Below are 19,965 nucleotides of genomic sequence, written 5' to 3'. Positions count from 1 at the left end.
AATTTGCAAGGGTCACCATAATATGTTGAGGTGTTGATCTGGTTTTGTTGATTTTGAGGGGGGTTCTCTGTGCTTTGTGGACTGGAATGCCTGTTTCCTTCCCCAGATTAGGGAAGTTCTTAGCTATACTTCCTTCAAATAAACCTTATCCCCCTTTCTTCTCATCTTCTGGGACTCCTATAATATGGATATTACTTTGCTTTATGGAATCACTGAATTCCCTCAGTTATCTTCTTGATCTGGTATGTTTCTTTCCCTCTTCTTTTCAGCTTTCTTATTTTCCATCATTTTATCTTCTGTATCACTCACTGGTTCACTCTTCGGCTTCATTCATCCTCATTTTTTAGACTCCATTTCGGACTGCATCTTGGTTATAGCTTTTTAAAATTTTGGCCTGACTAAACTTTAGTTCTTTTATCTCTACAGTAAGAGATTCTCTAGGTTTTTTTCCTTTTTTCTCTCTCTAGGGTTTTCTAATGCTTTTTCAGGCCCACTTAGTATCTTTATATTCGTTGTTTTGTTTTAATATTATTTTTTTATTCGTTGTTTTAAATTCTAGTTCATACATCTTAGTTATATCCATATTGATGAAATCCATGGCAGTAAATACTATCTTCTGTTCTTTCTTTTTGGGTGAATTTATTCATCTTGTTATTTTGTTCAGAAAGAAAAGAATAAAGAAAGAAAAAAAACAGTAACAATGACAACAGAAAAAAACAACAAAACAAAACTAGATCCTGATTGTGTTTTGATCTTCTTGTTAAAAGAAATTAGATCCCAAAGTAAGAAAGAAAAAAATATATATATATGCAATTATAAAATAAAATACAGTGAAAGGAAATGAAAAATAAGATATACATGTAAAGTATATACGTAGATAAAAATTTTATAGGAATAAGAAATTAAATGAAAAAAATTAAAAATAACAAAAAGAAATACTAAAAGACTAAGGAATAAAAAGAGAATGGTATATAGTGTTTTCCCCTAGAGCTGAAGTCTTGTAGCCCTCTATCATCAGCAAACTTGGTGAGAGTGAGTTATTTGCAAGCCTTCTGGTGAGGGGCCTGTTGCACTGATTCTCAGGCGCACCTGCTCTCATGGAAATGCATCTCCAGTGAGCAAAGGCAGAGCTTGGTGTTAGCAGCTCCGGACTCCACTAAGTGGCGCTGTTTTGCTCCCTGAAGGCTTTCAGCTCAGATGGGCAGAATGAACATGGTGGTGCTCCCCACTCCCCACTCTTCAGGGAGCCCTCACAGAAGAGCCATCACTCTTGTCTCCCCAGTTTCCATGAGAACTGTGTTCACTCAGCCGGTGACTATGCCCTTTCATCTCAGGCATACGACTGAGTTTCAAACCAAATTTTAGGGACTCCTGTGGGGTGGACCCATGCTATTCTTCCTACGGGAGTGTAAGGGTGTCAGCCCATTTCTACCTTTTGCTAGACCCCTCCCAGGAAAGTGGTAGCACGATCACTGCGCAGTTTATGGCAACACAGAGCACAGAGCCAGAACCTAGACTGAGTGTTCTCAGCCCGCTTCTCTGCTCCTATGCTTGGGGGCTCCACCACACTTAGGCACCAGATGTTCTTCTTGCGACCCCAGGGATCCTAAAATTATGCTGTCACACCTGCGATTCTGCCCTGCTTCAGCACCCAAGCTACTTTAAGTTATGAACATCCCCCACTTAGCAGACTTCTAAAAGTCCTGATTTTGCACTCCACTAATTATATTCTGCAGTAGCCTCCTTAAGCAGGCTCCCTCCCCCAGCTGTATCCTCTGCTATGCCACAAATGGATTCAAGTCTCTGCACCTCCTACCTTCCAAACGGTGGTCAGTGGTCGCTCTTCTGGTAAATTTGTGACATTTGTTTTCTCAGACCTCTGACTGACTTCAGAATGATTTGCTAACTTTCTAGTTGCATCAGAGGGATAAGACAAACTTAGGGTCCCCCTATTTCTCTGCCATCTTACCAACTGCAAAGAATTTTTAAGGAAATAAATTACTTACTTCTTCTGTATTAATAACAAGCTTAGCTAAGAAGAGACGGATATTTAATGATACCGATGGATTTCCTAGTTTGTCATGAAGAAATTTCATCCAAGGAGGAAGATTTCTTGGTACTGAACCCTGAAATGATACATTCAAGATTACATTAAAAAGTGGAATGAAATAACTTCACATTTTGATATTATGAGATGACAAAGTAAGACATGAACAAAAAAATCATGTTTATTAGATACAGAATTTGGTATTTGATATTAAGTGTTTATTCTTACTATGATACTAATAAACAGAATTAAATGAGACAAGATTAGCAGATACAAACCTCATCTTTAGATAGTATCTGATTTCTCTGCATGTGCTTAATCAGGGCTGTCATGGTTGCCATACATTCGTGTTGATTGAGCTCATCCATCTCTAACTCTAGGACAGCATCTTGGACCATGGGGTCTTTATGCTCCTAGGAAAAGGGAAGAATCTGATGATGAAGAGTACACTGCTAAAATTTCAGTGTATCTGATATTCTGACTTTTGAGACAGTATCATAAAAGACATACTTAGGTAACAATGATATATTAGTAATAATATTGAATACACTTGTTAGGTTTTCTTATTAAACAACTAAAAATAACCCAGGACTTCATGTCTTCCTTACATTCTAGATACAGATTTCCTCTCTGATCTCTTATACGCATGGTGACTCCCTTCAGCGTCACATTCAGATCACAGCATCAATGCCACACATGCTGCTTTGTACAGACAGCAAGATCTTTACAAATGTTTGTCTTGGGAGGCCCCAGAACTCTCAACTCCTTAAGAACAATAATTCTTATTGGACACATTATGGAGGAAGTGGAGCTACTGAAGTTAAACTATAAGATAAATTTTTACCTATATTTTTTTTCTCAGTAAACTGAAAAAGAGTTTTTCTCTGAAAAAATTCTGTAAAGTCCTTGTCTTGAAATTTTAATCAATAAAAGAACAAAACTTTTAAACCATTGTTGGCCCTAAAATTCTCAGAAATCACAGCAGAGGTAATCATTTTATAAGTGTAATGCTAAATTGAGGTTTTACATACCTGTACAGTAAATTTTACACACACACAAAAAGTGAAACTATTTATCTGGATATTTCCAAGCACAGATCACTTCCAGGAAAGAAAGATTTGAGAGATGCTAAGAAGTTTTTGTACAGTTAAAATTAAAATTAAGCATGGGGAAATTCAGTGCTTGCAGAGACTGAATAGAAAGAGGAATAAAAATGGCCCTAGACACTTGACGGGATGAGCACTGGGTGTTATTCTGTATGTTGGCAAATTGAACACCAATAAAAAATAAATTTATTATTAAAAAAAAAATGTCCCTAGATAGTTCAGTAATTCATTCTTCTCTGGCAGCAGGAGCTATCTAAGAACATCACTTCCCAGGCTGCACAGTATTTGTAAAAGTACTCCTCTTGTAACCCGTGCCCATGGTCTCTTTCTTCCCAAAGATAATGGAAATTTCCATAAATTGGAGGTTTAGAAATGATAGAAAGTGGTGTTATGTTGTAGTAAGAGAAGTGCTAAATGAGCACTCAAATAGTAAATTTCATACACAATCAGGGTTATATCATACACAATCAGGGTTACAAGAAATAAGAAAAAAAAACAATGAGCCATAAAAAAAAAAAAGAAAAATCAGAGTAACGGTGATGACCCATTTTCCAGATACCTGGTAAGGTGTCAAAGGAATTAATTACAGTATCTGACTGCAATCAGTTCTACTCAATATGTTTTTCAGTCAAAATTACTGCATGTCAAGATGCTGCTCACAAAGACTGGATAGATCTGAAACCAGAGAGTCAAGTCACGCAATCAAATTGAAGGCATTAGGACTGAACCCAAGATGCCTCAATGGAAATGGCCTATTCACAAAGGAGGAGTCTCACTAGACAATGTAGTCATAACAGAACGAAATCGTACTCTTTTATTGCCCAGTACAGGTGTATGACACAATCTGGATGAAAGAATTAATGAATGGGCTCCTCTTGAAGTATTCAATACAAAGGAAGAAGCCAATCCTACGGGCAACATCTTTATGTTGTACTTTTACAGTCCAACTCAACTTCAAAAACACTGCACTGCTCAAGCCCTTCTCAGGCAAAAAGCCAACGGGCAGGCCAAAGTGGGGCAAGAACTGCCTAACAGTACCCGGAAGTAGAGACAGAGAGAGTGGGGTGCCCACCTATTCTTCAGGACCTACACCAGGAGAGCTTCAGAGGGGTTAAGGGAAAGAAGAAGTGAGTCAGTGCATTTCAAAGAAACCAAAGGGAAAAACTTGAATGAACCCTAGATGGGAAACAGATGTTCCATGGAGCTCATGGTTTTCCATATGTGTACACATTTGTGTCCCTATGTAAGTGCATAGGTATGTGTCTACAGTTTCCTATCTCTGTTCATGAGGTTAAGCTATCATTTGTGAACCAGATGCATTCAGTCATTTCAGTTTGATAACATCTAATATTTGAACAACTTCTTCATCTTCTGCAGAGGATAATGCAATAGTCATATCAGCATGGCATCTGAGTCTCTATGACTGTTATCTCTCTCACTGGAAACCTTTATATGCAGTTATGATTTCAAACACTAATTTCATGGAGACTGACTAAGGTGAATCAGCCCTTGAAGAGAGCCTTCTTTCCTATACTGGTGAACTCCAATTGCTGAGCCTATACAAAGGAAGGCTAAGAGATCCTAGAAAATTCTCCACACACTATCCTCTGAGGACTACCCACAGAGAACTGGCTTCCACTAACAATGACACCTCTCTTCCTTTACAAATGCCAATAATATTTTTTAATATATGAAATGTGATCACCCGTCTCCGAAAATGACCATGGGTAGATTTAGGGTCTTGGGAACCGTATGAATAGCTCTGAACGCCAGTTGAGAAATCAAATTGACTCATTTCCTCACTCAGGCTGCTGTCTGCCAAATATGACAAGGAAGACAGATAATGAGGGCCATCTGAAATATAAAGAGAATACATTTATTCAAATTGGTGAAAAAATGTATTTCTCTAAGCTCAAACGATATTAAAATTAAAAGTGTTTTTTTTAATAAAATTAAAAGTGTTAACTAAAGTTTTCATCAATCCTGTGATTCTCAACAGACTGACTAGATTAACAAAGCAAAAGAAATGGGGAAAGATCTCCTTTTGTTTTTGTCATTATTGAGCAGTTATTTTCTACTGTCATGGATAGAGACATTAAGGTAAACTATATATTATTTTTGGATATATTAACAAAATTTTCTTGCATTAAATTTTTGATGGGGGTATATTTTGTATATAAAGTCTAGGGGCGCTTGGGTGGCTCAGTCAGTTCAGCATCTCCCTTCGGCTCAGGTCATGATCCCACAATCCTGGGATAGAGCTCTGCACTGGGCTCCCTGCTCAGTGCAGAGTCTGCTTGCTTCTCCCTCTCCTCTGCTGCTCCCCCTGCTTATGTTCTCTTGTTGTGTCAAATAAATAAATAAAAACCTTAATAAAAAAGTCTAACAGAAACATGGGGAAAGATACTACTGAAAAACAAGTAATCTACACATAAGACTGGTCCCAATTTTATCCTCAAAAAAAAACCAAAAAGCTATGAAGAAAAATTAACCAAAAAACTAAAACAAGGAGCATGGGGAGCAAAAGAGGGTTAATTTTGAATAGGGAAGCCAGGGAGAACTTCCTTCAAAGGTTGGCATTAAACAAAAGTTGATATCTGGGACCAAGATTATTCTAGGCGGAGGAGACATCACGTAAAAATGCCCAGGAGCCAAATGAGCCCTGTGCCTACAAGCACAGCCAGGGGACAGTGCCGTTGGGGCAGAGTCGCAGGGGGGAGCCAGGCAGGGCAAGGGGACTTAGGCAGCTCTGTTCTCAGGGAGGTGGGAATTGATGGGAGGTCTGAAACAGATGAGTGGCAGCATGGGTCTTTTATTTCAACACTGATTTCTGAATGCATTTAAGCAAACGACATAATGCATAAGCAAAAAATAGCTATCAACCAATCTTGCACTTTTAGAAAAAGCATACCATTTCTTCTTAGCCCTCTTTGCCCATTCTGAGGTCCTTCTATGAAGCTAAAGTTTAGCTAACTGCATTTCTTTCAAAATAGAATTCTATTTGCCACTTAAAGCTTTTTGAACTCCAATTCAATGTTTTTTGGATATTTAAAAAATTTTTTATTCACATAACAAATACCATTGGTTACATAACAAATTAGAATCTTATCATTTTGAAAATATCCCACCTGAATCCCCATTTACTGCTTCCCTGGCTTCTTTCCTAATTTCAATGTACTTTTTCTTTCTTTCCATAGGAACCTGTTAAGCAAAACAAATATACAATTTAAAACTTTTTAGAATCATGATCACACATTTTCTATTTTAATAGCAATTCGACCAAAAAAACTAAATTTTGAACAAGACTTTTATCAAATATAAAATCACTAAATATATCCACAAAGACAGGTGAGTGCCCTTAAGAAATGCTTTTCCCACAGAACCCCACTGAGGCACATGTTTCCCCTCTGGGCTCTGGCACCTAATGTGGGTAAAGCTCTGGCAGCCACATGCCCAGATTATCAATAGACTATACCTGACCTATAAGCCTCAGTTTCCTGAACTATACAGTTATGGTATAACACAGCACCTTACAATGCTATTGTAAAGTTTAGAAGTAACATACAGCAACTGTCTGAATGATATTATATTTTTTTTATTTTTAGTTCTTTGAACATACACCTTGAAAAAAGTTCCTAGTCTTGTCCCAAAAGGGAACAAGGCAGGTAGCAACCACTTATGTGAACTCATGAACCCCTGAGACCTGATAAGGTCAGCAGCCACGCATGCTAATATGAGTGACAGCTCCTGACCTATACCATGGTGTACAAGCCCTGGCACTCTACCCAATTCCCATCTCCAGTGGGCTGTGAAAGGCTGCACCTACAATCTCCCACCAATTGCTGAGGCTGGCATGTCAAACTTAGCTTGGCTAAAATTAAGCTTGTCACATTTGCCACAGCAAGTTTCCCAACTATTACCATGACTTCTGCTCAGACAACTCCCATTATCCTGCCAAATTACCCAAGCAGGGCCACAGCATTATAATGCTATATCTGGATAGATCTCAATTTCACTGACCAGAGGAATTTACTCAGCAAACAACTTCTGGGATATGTTCTAACAGCATCTTTTATTGCCATTTTCTATCTTTCACTAGTTAAGAGAGGGAAAAATCAAGTTATGATCATTTTTCTATAGTTGCCTGCAATTGTACCAGATATTATAGTTCAAATTGAATACTAGGAATTTCACATGTTTAACATAATATGTTTTTTCTATAAGCATCTGATAAATTTTTCAAACTCAGGAACACCAATAAAAAATTTCACTCACCTCAACTTCTATAGGAAAAGTATAGCAGCGTTTCAGGTCAATCAGATTTTCCAAAATAAGCAAGTTCTGTAAATCCAAAGAGTCATAGAAAAAATATCTGAATAGTGGAGAACCTTATTGCTGATGCTACTATACTTAATAACTCATGGTGAAGCACTTTAGCTTTATATATGCAGAACTACAAGAACTACATCCTCAATATTCTGAGGATGTGCAAATTATGGGCAAATTATGATATAATTTTAATTTAGATAATTAACTTGAAATCCTGCACTGATGGCAACTGGAAGTTTTATGAAAAGTCTACCTTTTCAGGTTTTTCACTAAACAGAAAACCTTGGTAAAATTTTAATTCAGTGAAGACACAGCAGATAACAGAAATGGCACAGTTGTATGCAGCACAATGGTAAAGTCTTCTCCTCTCCAGCAACTGATTCTCACCCGCCATGTTCTCTGTAAATGCATCATAGCACAATCTGTAGAATAGATGCAGGTTAAAAATTAATTCATATAACAGGGAAATTGAAGCATAAGCCCAACAATGCCAGACAACAGAATCTGAATTCAGTTTAGCCTTCTCTGAGTGTCACGTTTGTGTCTGGCATAATACTAGGTACTGGAAATAAAAGGCAACTTAAAAAAAAAAAAAAAAGACAACTTAAGTCACGGAACCCACGCACATCTCAAGGTAAAGGTGGGGTCCAGGGATTTCACCACACTGTGGTACGCACAGCAACAGCAACCAGCCCAGTAAATTAAGAGATGGAAGCAAGGAGGATCAACAGTAAGCCAGGCACAGGAGCCAGCAACGGTTTAAAGAAAAAGTATGAACCGTATTTTGAATTCTAAGTCAAAGGGGAAATGTATGTAAGGATTATGAACAGAGAGAAGAGTGTTACTTATAGTGAGGGATAAGCCACATGGTGTGTTCAGAAGATGTGGTGGGAAGCAGCAGTGGCTGGCAGTGAGCAAAAGGTGTAGAGGGGGGTGCATTCTTAAAAGAGCTCGCCTGCCATGCTAAGGAGCTAAGAGTTCATTCTGCAGGATGGGGTCTCCAAACTGCCCAGGTGACCAACTACTGTTGAAAACAGTTTTATCAGCACACAATCTATTCCTTTAATTTCAAATGGCGGTCAGGAAAATATATAAATCCCTTTATATTGTAAATCACACCACTAAAAATATATCAAGCTATTAAGGAGTGGGGGAATGGGAGGAAAAAAAACAATTCGAGTTTTATTCCTTATAAAAGATGAGTATAGGATAAAACATGCTACCCAATAACCTGCTAAATTGAAGTCTAAGTAGTTTGTACATAAAAAGAAAATTATAAAAACTCATACTTAAACATTTATTCACATTATATACAAGCATAATGATACATGCATCAAAAATATTAACCAATCAAACAAACCAAAAGTTGACTAAAACCTTACTTAATAAGTGTCTTTGTAAGTTCATTTCCTTCTGTAATACATGAGCCGTGGAAAACTTGATTAATTTTAGATTCCTTTGAGTGAACATCATCTTTTGAAAGACGAGAATACATCACATCTAGCATCTTATAAAACCCCATCTTCTTGGTGATTTGAGTATCAAAAGTAGATTCATTTAGCTAAGGAAAGGTAACAAATGATTATCTTTGGTCTAATCAAATATGAAAAATTATTTATTGAATATATCAAATACTCAAATACATATATTTAATATTCAATGCTTTTTACATATAACATAATTTTAACATGGCTGTTGAATCACTTCAATAGGAGACCACCCAAGGTCAGAAACATAGATCTAAATACTGATGTGTTATACTGAGTGTAGCAGGAAGTAATGCACAACGTCCAAATAGTGACCTTAGAATGTGAATATAGGGCTTTTGCACAAAATCTTATCAAAGACATGACCAATAGCAGGTGAAACTTCAAAGTAATAAAAAACAAAATTTTCAAGTACTTACAGAATTTTCTAAAGATATCCACATCCTAATCCCTGGAACCTGTGAATACACTCTCATAAGGCAAAAAAGGACTTTGTGAATGTGATTAAGTTAAGGATCTTAAGATAGGGAGACAATTCTGGGTTTTCATTCAGCCACAGATGAAACCATATGTAACCTTACAAGAGGAAAGAGAGAGAAATGAGACATACAGGAAAAGGCTATGTGATGACGGAATTAGGGGCCAGAATGATGCAGCCACATATTGAGGAATGCCAGCAGCTACCAGAAGCTGGAAGAGGCAAGGAGCGGATACTCAGGGCTGCTGGGACAACTGTGGTCATGACAACATCACAAATTCAGCTCAGTGAAACTAATTAGACTTCTGGCCTCCAAAACTGGGAGAGAATAAAATTCTGTTGTTTTGAGCCACCAAGCTGACAGTAATTTGTTACTGAAAATTTAGAAAACTAATACACATTTTGGTATCAAGAGTTGGACCTGCTCTAACACATGGATGATGGGTAAAGGCTGAAAGAAATTTGCCATGCATGACGGAAAAAGCCAACTGCCTATAGAGACTGCTGGCAGAAATAATCAACACTGAAGGCATTGCTGGTGAGAGCTCAGAAGGAAGTAAAAAGCTTGACAGAAAAAGCTAAAATTGTCTTACAGAACTTCTCAATCATCATAAACACACTTGTGGTAGAAATATGGACATTAAAGTAGTTGCTAGTGAGGTCTCAAAAGGAAATAAGGAACATACTTTTGGAAACTGGAGGAAAGAGGATCCTTGTTATACAGTGGCAAGAAAACTTGGCTGAGAAAGTGTTCTACAGTTATATACACAGCAGAACTTGTAAGCCATGCACTTGAATATTTAGCTGAAAAAATTTCCAAGCAAATTTGTTGAAGGTGCTGGCTGCTTTCTTCTTTGCTGCTTATAATACATGTGAGGTGCAAGAGACAAATTGAATTAAAAACTACTAAGCAGGGGGATCCCTGGGTGGCACAGCTGTTTGGCGCCTGCCATTGGCCCAGGGCGCGATCCTGGAGACCCGGGATCGAATCCCACATCGGGCTCCCGGTGCATGGAGCCTGCTTCTCCCTCTGCCTGTGTCTCTGCCTCTTTCTCTCTCTCTGTGACTATCATAAAAAAAAAAAAAACAAAACAAAACTACTAAGCAGGGAGGGCAGCCCACGTGGCTCAGTGATTTAGCGCCGCCTTCAGCCCAGGGCCTGATCCTGGAGACCTGGGATGGAGTCCCACATCAGGCTCCCTGTGTGGAGCCTGCTTCTCCCTCTGCCTGTGTCTCTGCCTCTCTGTCTCTGTTTCTCATGAATAAATAAATAAAATCTTTAAAAAAAAAAAAAAAACTACTAAGCAATAAGAACCAAAACTTGATTTGAGAAATTCTCAGCTTACCCAGATTGTGAAAGATGCTAACATTAGGAAATTCACTGTTAGAAAAGTGGCTTGGGAGAGAAGAACAAGGGTGTGGCTGGACATTCTTGAGCCAGTACTGAAGAAATTAGCATGGGACTCCTGGATGCCCTCATCCATTTCAATAGAACCAAGAACAGAGATGTAATTATCCAACAAAGACCTGTGAAGGACTCTCATCTAATGGAGTAAACCACCAAGACACACACAGGAGAGCTATGAGTTGTTGAGAATGTCATACCCGAGGAAACACCACCAGCTTAGACTGAAGCAGACAGAGACAAAATTAAATGGGGGGTGGGGGAGGGGGTGGTGGACAAAGCTGTTGTACTCCCTGAATTCCACAGGCAAGAAACAGATTGATAAAAACTACTCAGCTGCAAATATATGCCATCCTTCAAGAAAAAAGAATGACTCTAAGAATGGAGTCTTGGTCTAGAGGGCAGAACACCAAGCACAAAGCATTATATTATCCAGGCAGAATCTGCCTGCCTGCACCTATGGAACACTGATTTCTTCCTTACCTCATTTTCTCTTTTTTAAAATAGGAATGACTATAATTGTCATCCTATGCCTGTTGAACCACTGTCTTTTGGAAACAAATTATTTGTTTTCTAGTTTCACAGGTCCACAAATGGAAAGAAATTTGCCCAAAGATGGATCATACCCAGAATCTTACCCATACGTGATTCATTACAGTTTGAATGATGAAAGCAAGGACTCTGAGCTGATGATACTCAGATTGAATTTTGACTTAAAGGTTGATGAGGTGATGTGTTTAGACTCTGGGAGATGTTAGGATGTGAAAAATGTATTTTGCGAGTGAGAACATTTGATGCAGGGAGACTATATTAAGCTGAATAACATCCCCTTACAAATACCCACGGTCCAATCACTGGAATCCTGAACGTTACCTTAGATGATAAAAAAGGATTATAAAGATAAAATCAAGTAAAGGATCTGGAATTAGCAGATGATCAAAGTGGGTCCTAATGCAATCATATATTTATAGGAGAGAGGCAAAGAGGGATTAGACAAAAGAAGAGGAGGCAATGTGACCACAGAAGCAAAGAGAGAAGTGACTTAGCCACAAGCCAAGGAATACAGGCTGTCACAAAAGCTGGAAGCGGCAAAGAAAGGCTTTATCCCTAGGGCCTCTATAGCCTTGCAACACCTTGACGAAAGCCCAAGGAAACTGATTTCTGATTTCTGCCTTACAGAACTAAGAGAGAATAAATCTCTGATGTTCTAAGCCACTTTGGTGGTAATTTGTTAAAACACCCTCAGGAAACTAATGGAGACTCCATGTAACTACAGATTGTTATCAAACTGTTGAGGTAATACTCCTTGAGCAACAATGATCCATTGCAGTTTTTTTTTAATTTTATTTAAATTCAATTAATTAACATATAATGTATTCTTGGTTTCAGAGGTAGAGGAAAGTGATTTATCAGTCTTATGTAATGTAATATCCAGTGCTCATTACATCACCCAGTTACCCCATCACCCCACTTCCTCCCCTCCAGCGACCCTCAGTTGCTTCCTATGATTCAGAGTCTTTTATGGTTTGTCTTTCTCTCTGATTTCATCTTGTTTTATTTTTTCCTCTCTTGCTCTATGATCCTCTGTTTTGTTTCTTAAATTCCACATATGAGTAAGATCATATAATTGTCTTTCTCTGATCAACTTATTTCACTTAGCATAATACCCTCTAGTTCCAACCACACATTGAAGTTTTTAAGGACATTGATCAAGTAGATTGGTCAATTCTCATTACCATTAAATTTAATAACAGATGTACAAATACCTTTGTAAATCTAGACTTCAACACATCAATGGTTTCCACCACAATTTTGCCAAAGAATTCTCTCAAAGCATTCAGGCCACAATGCCACAACAGAGTGAGAAGAGAGCGATCTACAAATGCTTGGCGAGTGACATTTGAAAGTAGGTCATCCCTCTTGAACATTCTGTATACACTTTCCAAAAGGGCTAATTGTGTGACACAAGAACTCCTAAGGAAAAAAAAAGAATTATATGAACATGCCTGCTTTGAACAAATATTTTATGAGTGCCTACCCACATAACAAGCAAAATAAACACCAATGACTACAAATTTTAAAAGTAACTTTAAAGATCATATAAAAACCATGAAATACAAGTAGCATTTGTACATGAACCATATTATTGTACTCATCCCCAGAAATCTTCAAGCGCAATTTAGGCATTAAGGAGAATTGTTTTCATTACTTTTAAATCTGACCATTTTTAGAAAATAGCTGGAAGGCTTTCGGAGAGTCTCGGGCCTAAAGATGATCACAGATTCAGAATTTGAAACTCATGAGTTATAAAAAATCTAGTCTCTTCCTAAAAACAAACAGCCATTCCTATTTCCTACAGAGATATATTCACCTGCCCCCCCCCCCTTTTTTTTTTCACCTGGCCCTTTATATTCTCATCTGGAATATAAAATATTGTATGATCATCTATAAGATTTTCTCTGTAAGTCTATAAACCAAGAATACAGAGTTTGTTTCTTCACCTACAAAAATATGAGCTTAGGACTAAATGATCATTAAAATCCTTTTCCAGATCTAAAATCCTGATTCGTAGAAGGATGAACCAGGGCCAAAATGTTCAATTTAGAAGATAATTCAGTCAGAAAATTTTAAGACTCAGGACATTACTAGATGGTATATGGGCTTCTGTAATATTTACTTGGGCACCGCCTTTGATTTAAATTATTTTGAGGAGCTCTCTGACAGCACGGTAGAAACACAGCCCTAAAACACTTACAGAGAAAACTAAGGAGAAGAAAAGAAAAAGAACAAAGTCTGATTATAAAAAATAAGACAGTAGTTTACTGAAAATAAATGCAAATGAGCTTTAACTATATGTTCTACTTCAATTATAATAAAAGAAATACAAATTAAAACAACACTTCGAAATTCTTTCCCACCTATAAAAAATGGGAAAAAATACAAGTGTTTGACACGATACTCTCTACTGGCAAAACTGACAAAATAGACACTCATTTACTGCCGAGGGATCAAATAATATCAACCCCCGAAAAAGGGATATAATGAAAGCTTGCAAAATTACAAATGCAAGGGGGAGAGCAAGATGGTGGAAGAGTAGGGATCCTCAACTCTCCTGGTCACACCAACTTACGTGGATAACTTTCAAAACATACTGAGCAACTACAAATTGAACCTGGGATTTAAATAGAGAAGAGCCAGAACGCCACAGAGAGAAAGGTTTTCTCCTTCTAACAAGAACCATCTAGGTGAAATTCATTTAGGTGGTGGCTAATATTCATGACCAAGGCCACTTACAGCCACTCTGCACTGAGCAAAATGACAAGAAGGAAGAATTCACCAAAAAAGAATCAGAAACAGCACTATCTACCACAGAGTTACAATTTGGATTAAAATTCAATGTCAGAAGACAGGGATGTCCATTCTCGCCACTGCTATTCAACACAGTACTAGAAGTCCTAGCCTCAGCAATCAGGCAACAAAAAGACATAAAAGGCATTCAAATTAGCAAAGAAGAAGTCAAACTCTCCCTCTTCGAACTCTCCCTCTTCGCCGATCACATGATACTCTACATAGAAAACCCAAAAGAATCCACCCCAAGATTGCTAGAACTCATACAGCAATTTGGTAGCGTGGCAGGATACAAAATCAATGCCCAGAAGTCAGTGGCATTTCTATACACTAACAATGAGACTGCAGAAAGAGAAATTAAGGAGTCAATCCCATTTATAATCACACCCAAAAGCATAAGATACCTAGGAATAAACCTAACCAAAGAGGTAAAGGATCTATACCCTCAAAACTATAGAACACTTCTGAAAGAAATTGAGGAAAACGCAAAGGAATAGAAAAATATTCCATGCTCATGGATTGGAAGAATTAATATTGTGAAAATGTCAATGCTAACCAGGGCAATTTACATGTTTAATGCAATCCCTATCAAAATACCATGGACTTTCTTCAAAGAGTTAGAATAAATTAAGATTTGTGTGGAATCAGAAAAGACCCCGAATAGCCAGGGGAATTTTAAAAAAGAAAACCATAGCTGGGGGCATCACAATGTCAGATTTCAGGTTGTACTACAAAGCTGTGGTCATCAAGACAGTGTGGTACTGGCACAAAAACAGACACATAGATCAATGCAACAGAATAGAGAACCCAGAAGTGGACCCTCAACTTTATGCTCAACTAATATTCGATAAAGGAGGAAAGACTATCCATTGGAAGAAAGACAGTCTCTTCAACATATGGTGCTGGGAAAATTGGACATCCACATGCAGAAGAATGAAACTAGACCACTCTCTTGCACCATACACAAAGATAAACTCAAAATGGATGAAAGATCTAAATGTGAGACAAGATTCCATCAAAATCCTAAAGGAGAACACAAGCAACCCTTTTTGAACTCAGCCACAGTAACTTCCTGCAAGATACATCCACAAAGGCAAAAGAAACAAAAGCAAAAATGAACTATTGGGACTTCATCAAGATAAGAAGTTTTGCACAGCAAAGGATACAGTCAACAAAACTAAAAAACAACCTACAAAATGGGAGAAGATATTTGCAAATGACATATCAGATAAATGGCTAGTTTCAAGATCTATAAAGAACTTATTAAACTCAACAGCAAAGAAACAAACAATCCAATCCTGAAATGGGCAAAAGACATGAACAGAAATCTCACAGAGGAAGACATAGACATGGCCAACAAACACATGAGAAAATGCTCCGCATCACTTGCCATCAGGGAAATACAAACCAAAACCACAATGAGATACCACCTCACACCAGTGAGAATGGGGAAAATTAACAAGGCAGGAAACCACAAATGTTGGAGAGGATGCGGAGAAAAAAGGGAACCCTCTTACACGGTTGGTGGGAATGTGAATCGGTGCAGCCCCTCTGGAAAACTGCGTGGAGGTTCCTCAAGGAGTTAAAAATAGATCTGCCCTACGACCCAGCAATTGCACTGCTGGGGATTTACCCCAAAGATACAGATGCAGTGAAACGCCGGGACACCTGCACCCCAATGTTTATAGCAGCAATGTCCACAATAGCCAAACTGTGGAAGGAGCCTCGGTGTCCTTCGAAAGATGAATGGATAAAGAAGATGTGGTTTATGTATACAATGGAATATTCCTCAGCCATTAGAAAAGAGAAATACCCACCATTTGCTTCGACATGGAAGGAACTGCAGGGTATTATGCTGAGTGAAGTAAGTCAAATGGAGAAGGACAAACATTATATGGTCTCATTCATTTGGGGAAAATAAATAATAGTGAAAGGGAATAATGGGGAAAGGAGGAAAAATAAGTGGGAAATATCAGAAAGGGAGACAGAACATGGAAGACTCCTAACTCTGGGAAACGAACTAGGGGTGGTGATGGGGAGGTGGGCGGGGGTTGGGGGTGACTTGGTGGCGGCACTGAGGTGGGCACTTGACGGGATGAGCACTGGGTGTTATTCTGTATGTTGGCATGTTGAGCACCAATAAAAAATAAATTTATTACTAAAAAAAAAAAAGAGAGAGAAAAAAAAAAACCAGTGTCAGAAAGCCAATTCAGAAGCACAATTATAAAGCTACTGGTGGCTCTGGATAAAGGCATAAAGGATTCAAGGGACTTCAACTGCAGAATTTAGATCTAATCTGGCCAAAATTAAAAATCAATTAAATGAGATGAAATCCAAACTGGAGGTCCTAACGACGAGGGTTAATGAGATGGAAGAAAGAGTGAGTGACAAAGAAGACAAGTTGATGGCAAGGAAGGAAGGTGAGGAAAAAAGAGAAAAACAACTAAAAGACCATGAGGAAAGGTTAAGGGAAATAAATGACAGTCTCAGAAGGAAAAAAAAAAACTATGTATAATTGGGGTTCCAGAAAATGTGAACTGGGCAGAGGGCCAGAAAATGTATTTGAACAAAACATAGCTGAGAACTTCCCTAATTTGGGGAGGGAAACAGGAATTCAGATCCAGGAAATAGAGAGGTTCCCCCCCAAAATCAATAAAAACCATTAAACACCTTGATGTTTAACAGTGAAACTTGCAACTTCCAAAGATATAGAGAAAAAAAAAAAACTTAGGGCAACAGGAAACAAGAGATTCCTAACTTATACAGGGAGAAATGTGAGATTAACAGCCGACCTATCCACAGAGACCTGCCAGGGCAGAAAGGGCTGGCAAATATATTCAGGGTCCCAAATGAGAAGAACATACAGCCAAGAATACTTTATCCAGCAAGTCTCTCATTTAGAATGGAAGGAGGGATAAAGAGCTTCCATATAGGCAGAAACAGGAAGAACATGTGACCACCAAACCAAATCTACACAAATATTAAGGGGGACCCCGTAAAAGAAAGAGGAAGCCCAAAAAATAAGCCACAAAAACAGGGACTGGGGATCCCTGGGTGGCTCAGCGGTTTAGCGCCTGCCTCTGGCCCAGGGCATGATTCTGGAGTCCCAGGATCGAGTCCCACATCAGATTGCCTTCATGGAGTCTACTTCTCCCTCTGCCTGTGTCTCTGCCTCTGTGTGTGTGTGTGTGTGTGTGTCTCATGAATAAATAAATAAATAAAAAATATATATAAAAAAACAGGGACTGAATAGGTATTATGATGACACTAAATGCCTATTTTCCAATATTTACTCTGAACATGAATGGGCTAAATGATCCCATCAAAGACGCAGGGTTTCAAACTGGATAAAAAAGCAAGACCCATCTATTTGCTGTCTACAAGAGACTCTTTAGACCTAAAGACACCTCCGGTCTGAAAATGAAAGGTGGAGAACCATTTACCATTCAAATGATCCTCAAAAGAAAGCTGGGTAGCAATCTTCATATTGGATAAATTAAAGTTTATCCCAAAGACTATATTAGGAGATGAAGAGGGACACTATATCATACTTAAAGGATCTATCCAACAAAAAGACCTAACAATCATGAATATTTATCTCCCTAATGTGGGAGCTGCCAAGTATATCAATTAATTAGTAACAAAGGTAAAGACATAAATAATTAATACACTAATAGGCGACTTCAACAAGGTGCTTTCTGCAAATGACAGATATTCTAAGCACAACCTCAACAAAGAAACAAGGGCTTTAAATGATACACTGGACCATTGGATTTCACAGATATATACAAAACTTTTCCATACAAACTCAATGAATACACATTCTTCTCAGGTGCACATGGAACTTTCTCTAGAATAGAACACATACTGGGTCACAAATCAGGTCTCAACCGAACCAAAGATTGGGATTGTCCCCTGCATATTTTCAGACCATAATGCTTTGAAACTAGAATTCAATCACAAGAAGAAATTTGGAAGAAATTCAAACATGTGGAGGTTAAAGAGCATCCTGCTGAAAGATGAAAGGTTCAACCAGGAAATTAGAGAAGAATTAAAAAGATTCCTCAAAGAGTTAAAAGTAGAACTACCCTATGACCCAGCAACTGTAGTGCTGGAGATTTACCCAAAGATACAGATGCAGTGAAATGGCAGGACACTTGCACCCCAAGGTTTATAGCAGCAACGGCCTCAATAGCCAAACTGTGGAAGGAGCCTTGGTGTCCATCGAAAGATGAATGGATAAAGAAGATGTGGTCTATGTATATATACAATGGAATATTACTCAGCCATCAGAAAGGACAAATACCCACCATTTGCTTCGATGTGGATGGAACTGGAAGGTATTATACTGAGTGAAGTAAGTCAACTGGAGAAGGACAAACATTACATGGTCTCATTCATTTGGGGAATATAAAAAATAGTGAAAGGGATTATAGGGAAAAGGAGAGGAAATGAGTGGGAAAAATCAGGGTGACAAAACATGAGAGACTTCTAAATCTGGGAAACTAACAAGGGGTGGTGGAAGGGGAGGTGGGCGGAGGGATGGGGTGACTAGGTGATGGGCACTGAGGAGGGCACCTGACTGTATGAGCACTGGGTATTATGCTATAGTTGGCAAATCAAACTCCAATAAAAAATGTACATATAAATAAAATTCAATACACACACACACACACAAATTACAAATGCATTTACGTTTGAATTATGTTTCGGAATCCACTCCAAAGATATATTGGCAAAATACAAAATGACATATACACACAACTATTCACTGTTATTTTTTTGTAGTAAAAAATTGAGCCCAAAAGTCTATCAATAGGGCTGCTTCAAAATACTATGCTACTTCTTCACAATCAATAAGTTATTTATATTAGCTATATAGTTATTCAAATTAAAAAGGATTGAGAAAGATTTTGTACTGACATGGAGTGATCTGTAATAGATAGGTAGAAAAAAACGCAGGTGAATAGGAATAAGAGAGGGGACACAGACAGAAGAAAGACTCTTAAATAAACCTCAGTTATGACTTTTTTTTAAAAAGATTTTATTTCTTTGACAGAGAAAGAGCAAGAGAGAGAGAGTGCGCATGTGCATGTGTACATACAAGCAGGGGGAGGAGCAGCAGAGGGAGAGGGAGATTCAGACTCCCCATGAGCAGGGAGCCCAACATGGCGCTCGATCCCAGGACCCTGGTATCATGACCTGAAGCAAAGGCAGACACACAACCAACTGGGCCACCGGGCGAACTTACAGTTATGACTTTCAAATTATATAAATATTTTACATTTTCAAAAGAAAATTACATCGAAAGATAAAATATAAACAATTTTTAAAATTTCATAATTAGCTGAAATAAGCATACCTAATTGGCATAATAACCATATACTGAAAAATACCAGGTGATTTTAGTATACAAAATTTTTGTATCCTTAGAGAGTATATTTTCAGTAAGGTTTAATTAAAATGAAAATTTTAAACTGCACAAACACGAAGTCTTGCTTGCATTTTGACAGACTGCATTAAATTTACATATCAACTTTACCTGCCATGTCAACAATACCCAATCTTCAAATTCATGAACATGGAATGTTTCTCCATTTATTTAAATCTTTAATTTTTAAATTAACGTTTAATGTTTAAATACTTAAGTTTTTAATTTTCTTCAGCAATGAGCTGTAATTTTTATTGTACAAGTCTTATACTTCTTTTGTTAAATTTATTCCTGTTTTTTTCCTTTCTGATGCTATTATGAATGCAATTATATT

At 37.9% G+C, this 19,965-nt stretch overlaps 1 protein-coding gene across 7 annotated transcripts in view; it reads right to left on the bottom strand.

Annotated features, from left to right (window-relative positions):
- Nucleotides 1-19,965, bottom strand: part of PRKDC (protein kinase, DNA-activated, catalytic subunit) — a 220,035-nt gene that overhangs the window by 111,314 nt on the left and 88,756 nt on the right. For all 7 annotated transcript variants that reach the window (XR_013367489.1, XM_077876997.1, XM_077876998.1 and 4 more), the window contains 8 exons: nt 12,619-12,826; nt 8,865-9,043; nt 7,736-7,904; nt 7,429-7,494; nt 6,282-6,354; nt 4,859-5,007; nt 2,326-2,460; nt 2,007-2,126 (listed from right to left, as the gene is read on the bottom strand). Coding sequence is in view for 6 of the 7 variants with exons in the window: in XM_077876997.1 (XP_077733123.1) it covers nt 2,007-2,126; nt 2,326-2,460; nt 4,859-5,007; nt 6,282-6,354; nt 7,429-7,494; nt 7,736-7,904; nt 8,865-9,043; nt 12,619-12,826 (1,099 nt within the window). In the remaining variant the exon portion in view is untranslated. The remainder of the gene's footprint in view (nt 1-2,006; nt 2,127-2,325; nt 2,461-4,858; nt 5,008-6,281; nt 6,355-7,428; nt 7,495-7,735; nt 7,905-8,864; nt 9,044-12,618; nt 12,827-19,965) is intronic.

Source organism: Canis aureus, chromosome 28, assembly GCF_053574225.1.
Source record: "Canis aureus isolate CA01 chromosome 28, VMU_Caureus_v.1.0, whole genome shotgun sequence".
Lineage (NCBI taxonomy): Eukaryota > Metazoa > Chordata > Mammalia > Carnivora > Canidae > Canis > Canis aureus.
This window is presented reverse-complemented; position numbering and strand designations above follow the sequence as displayed.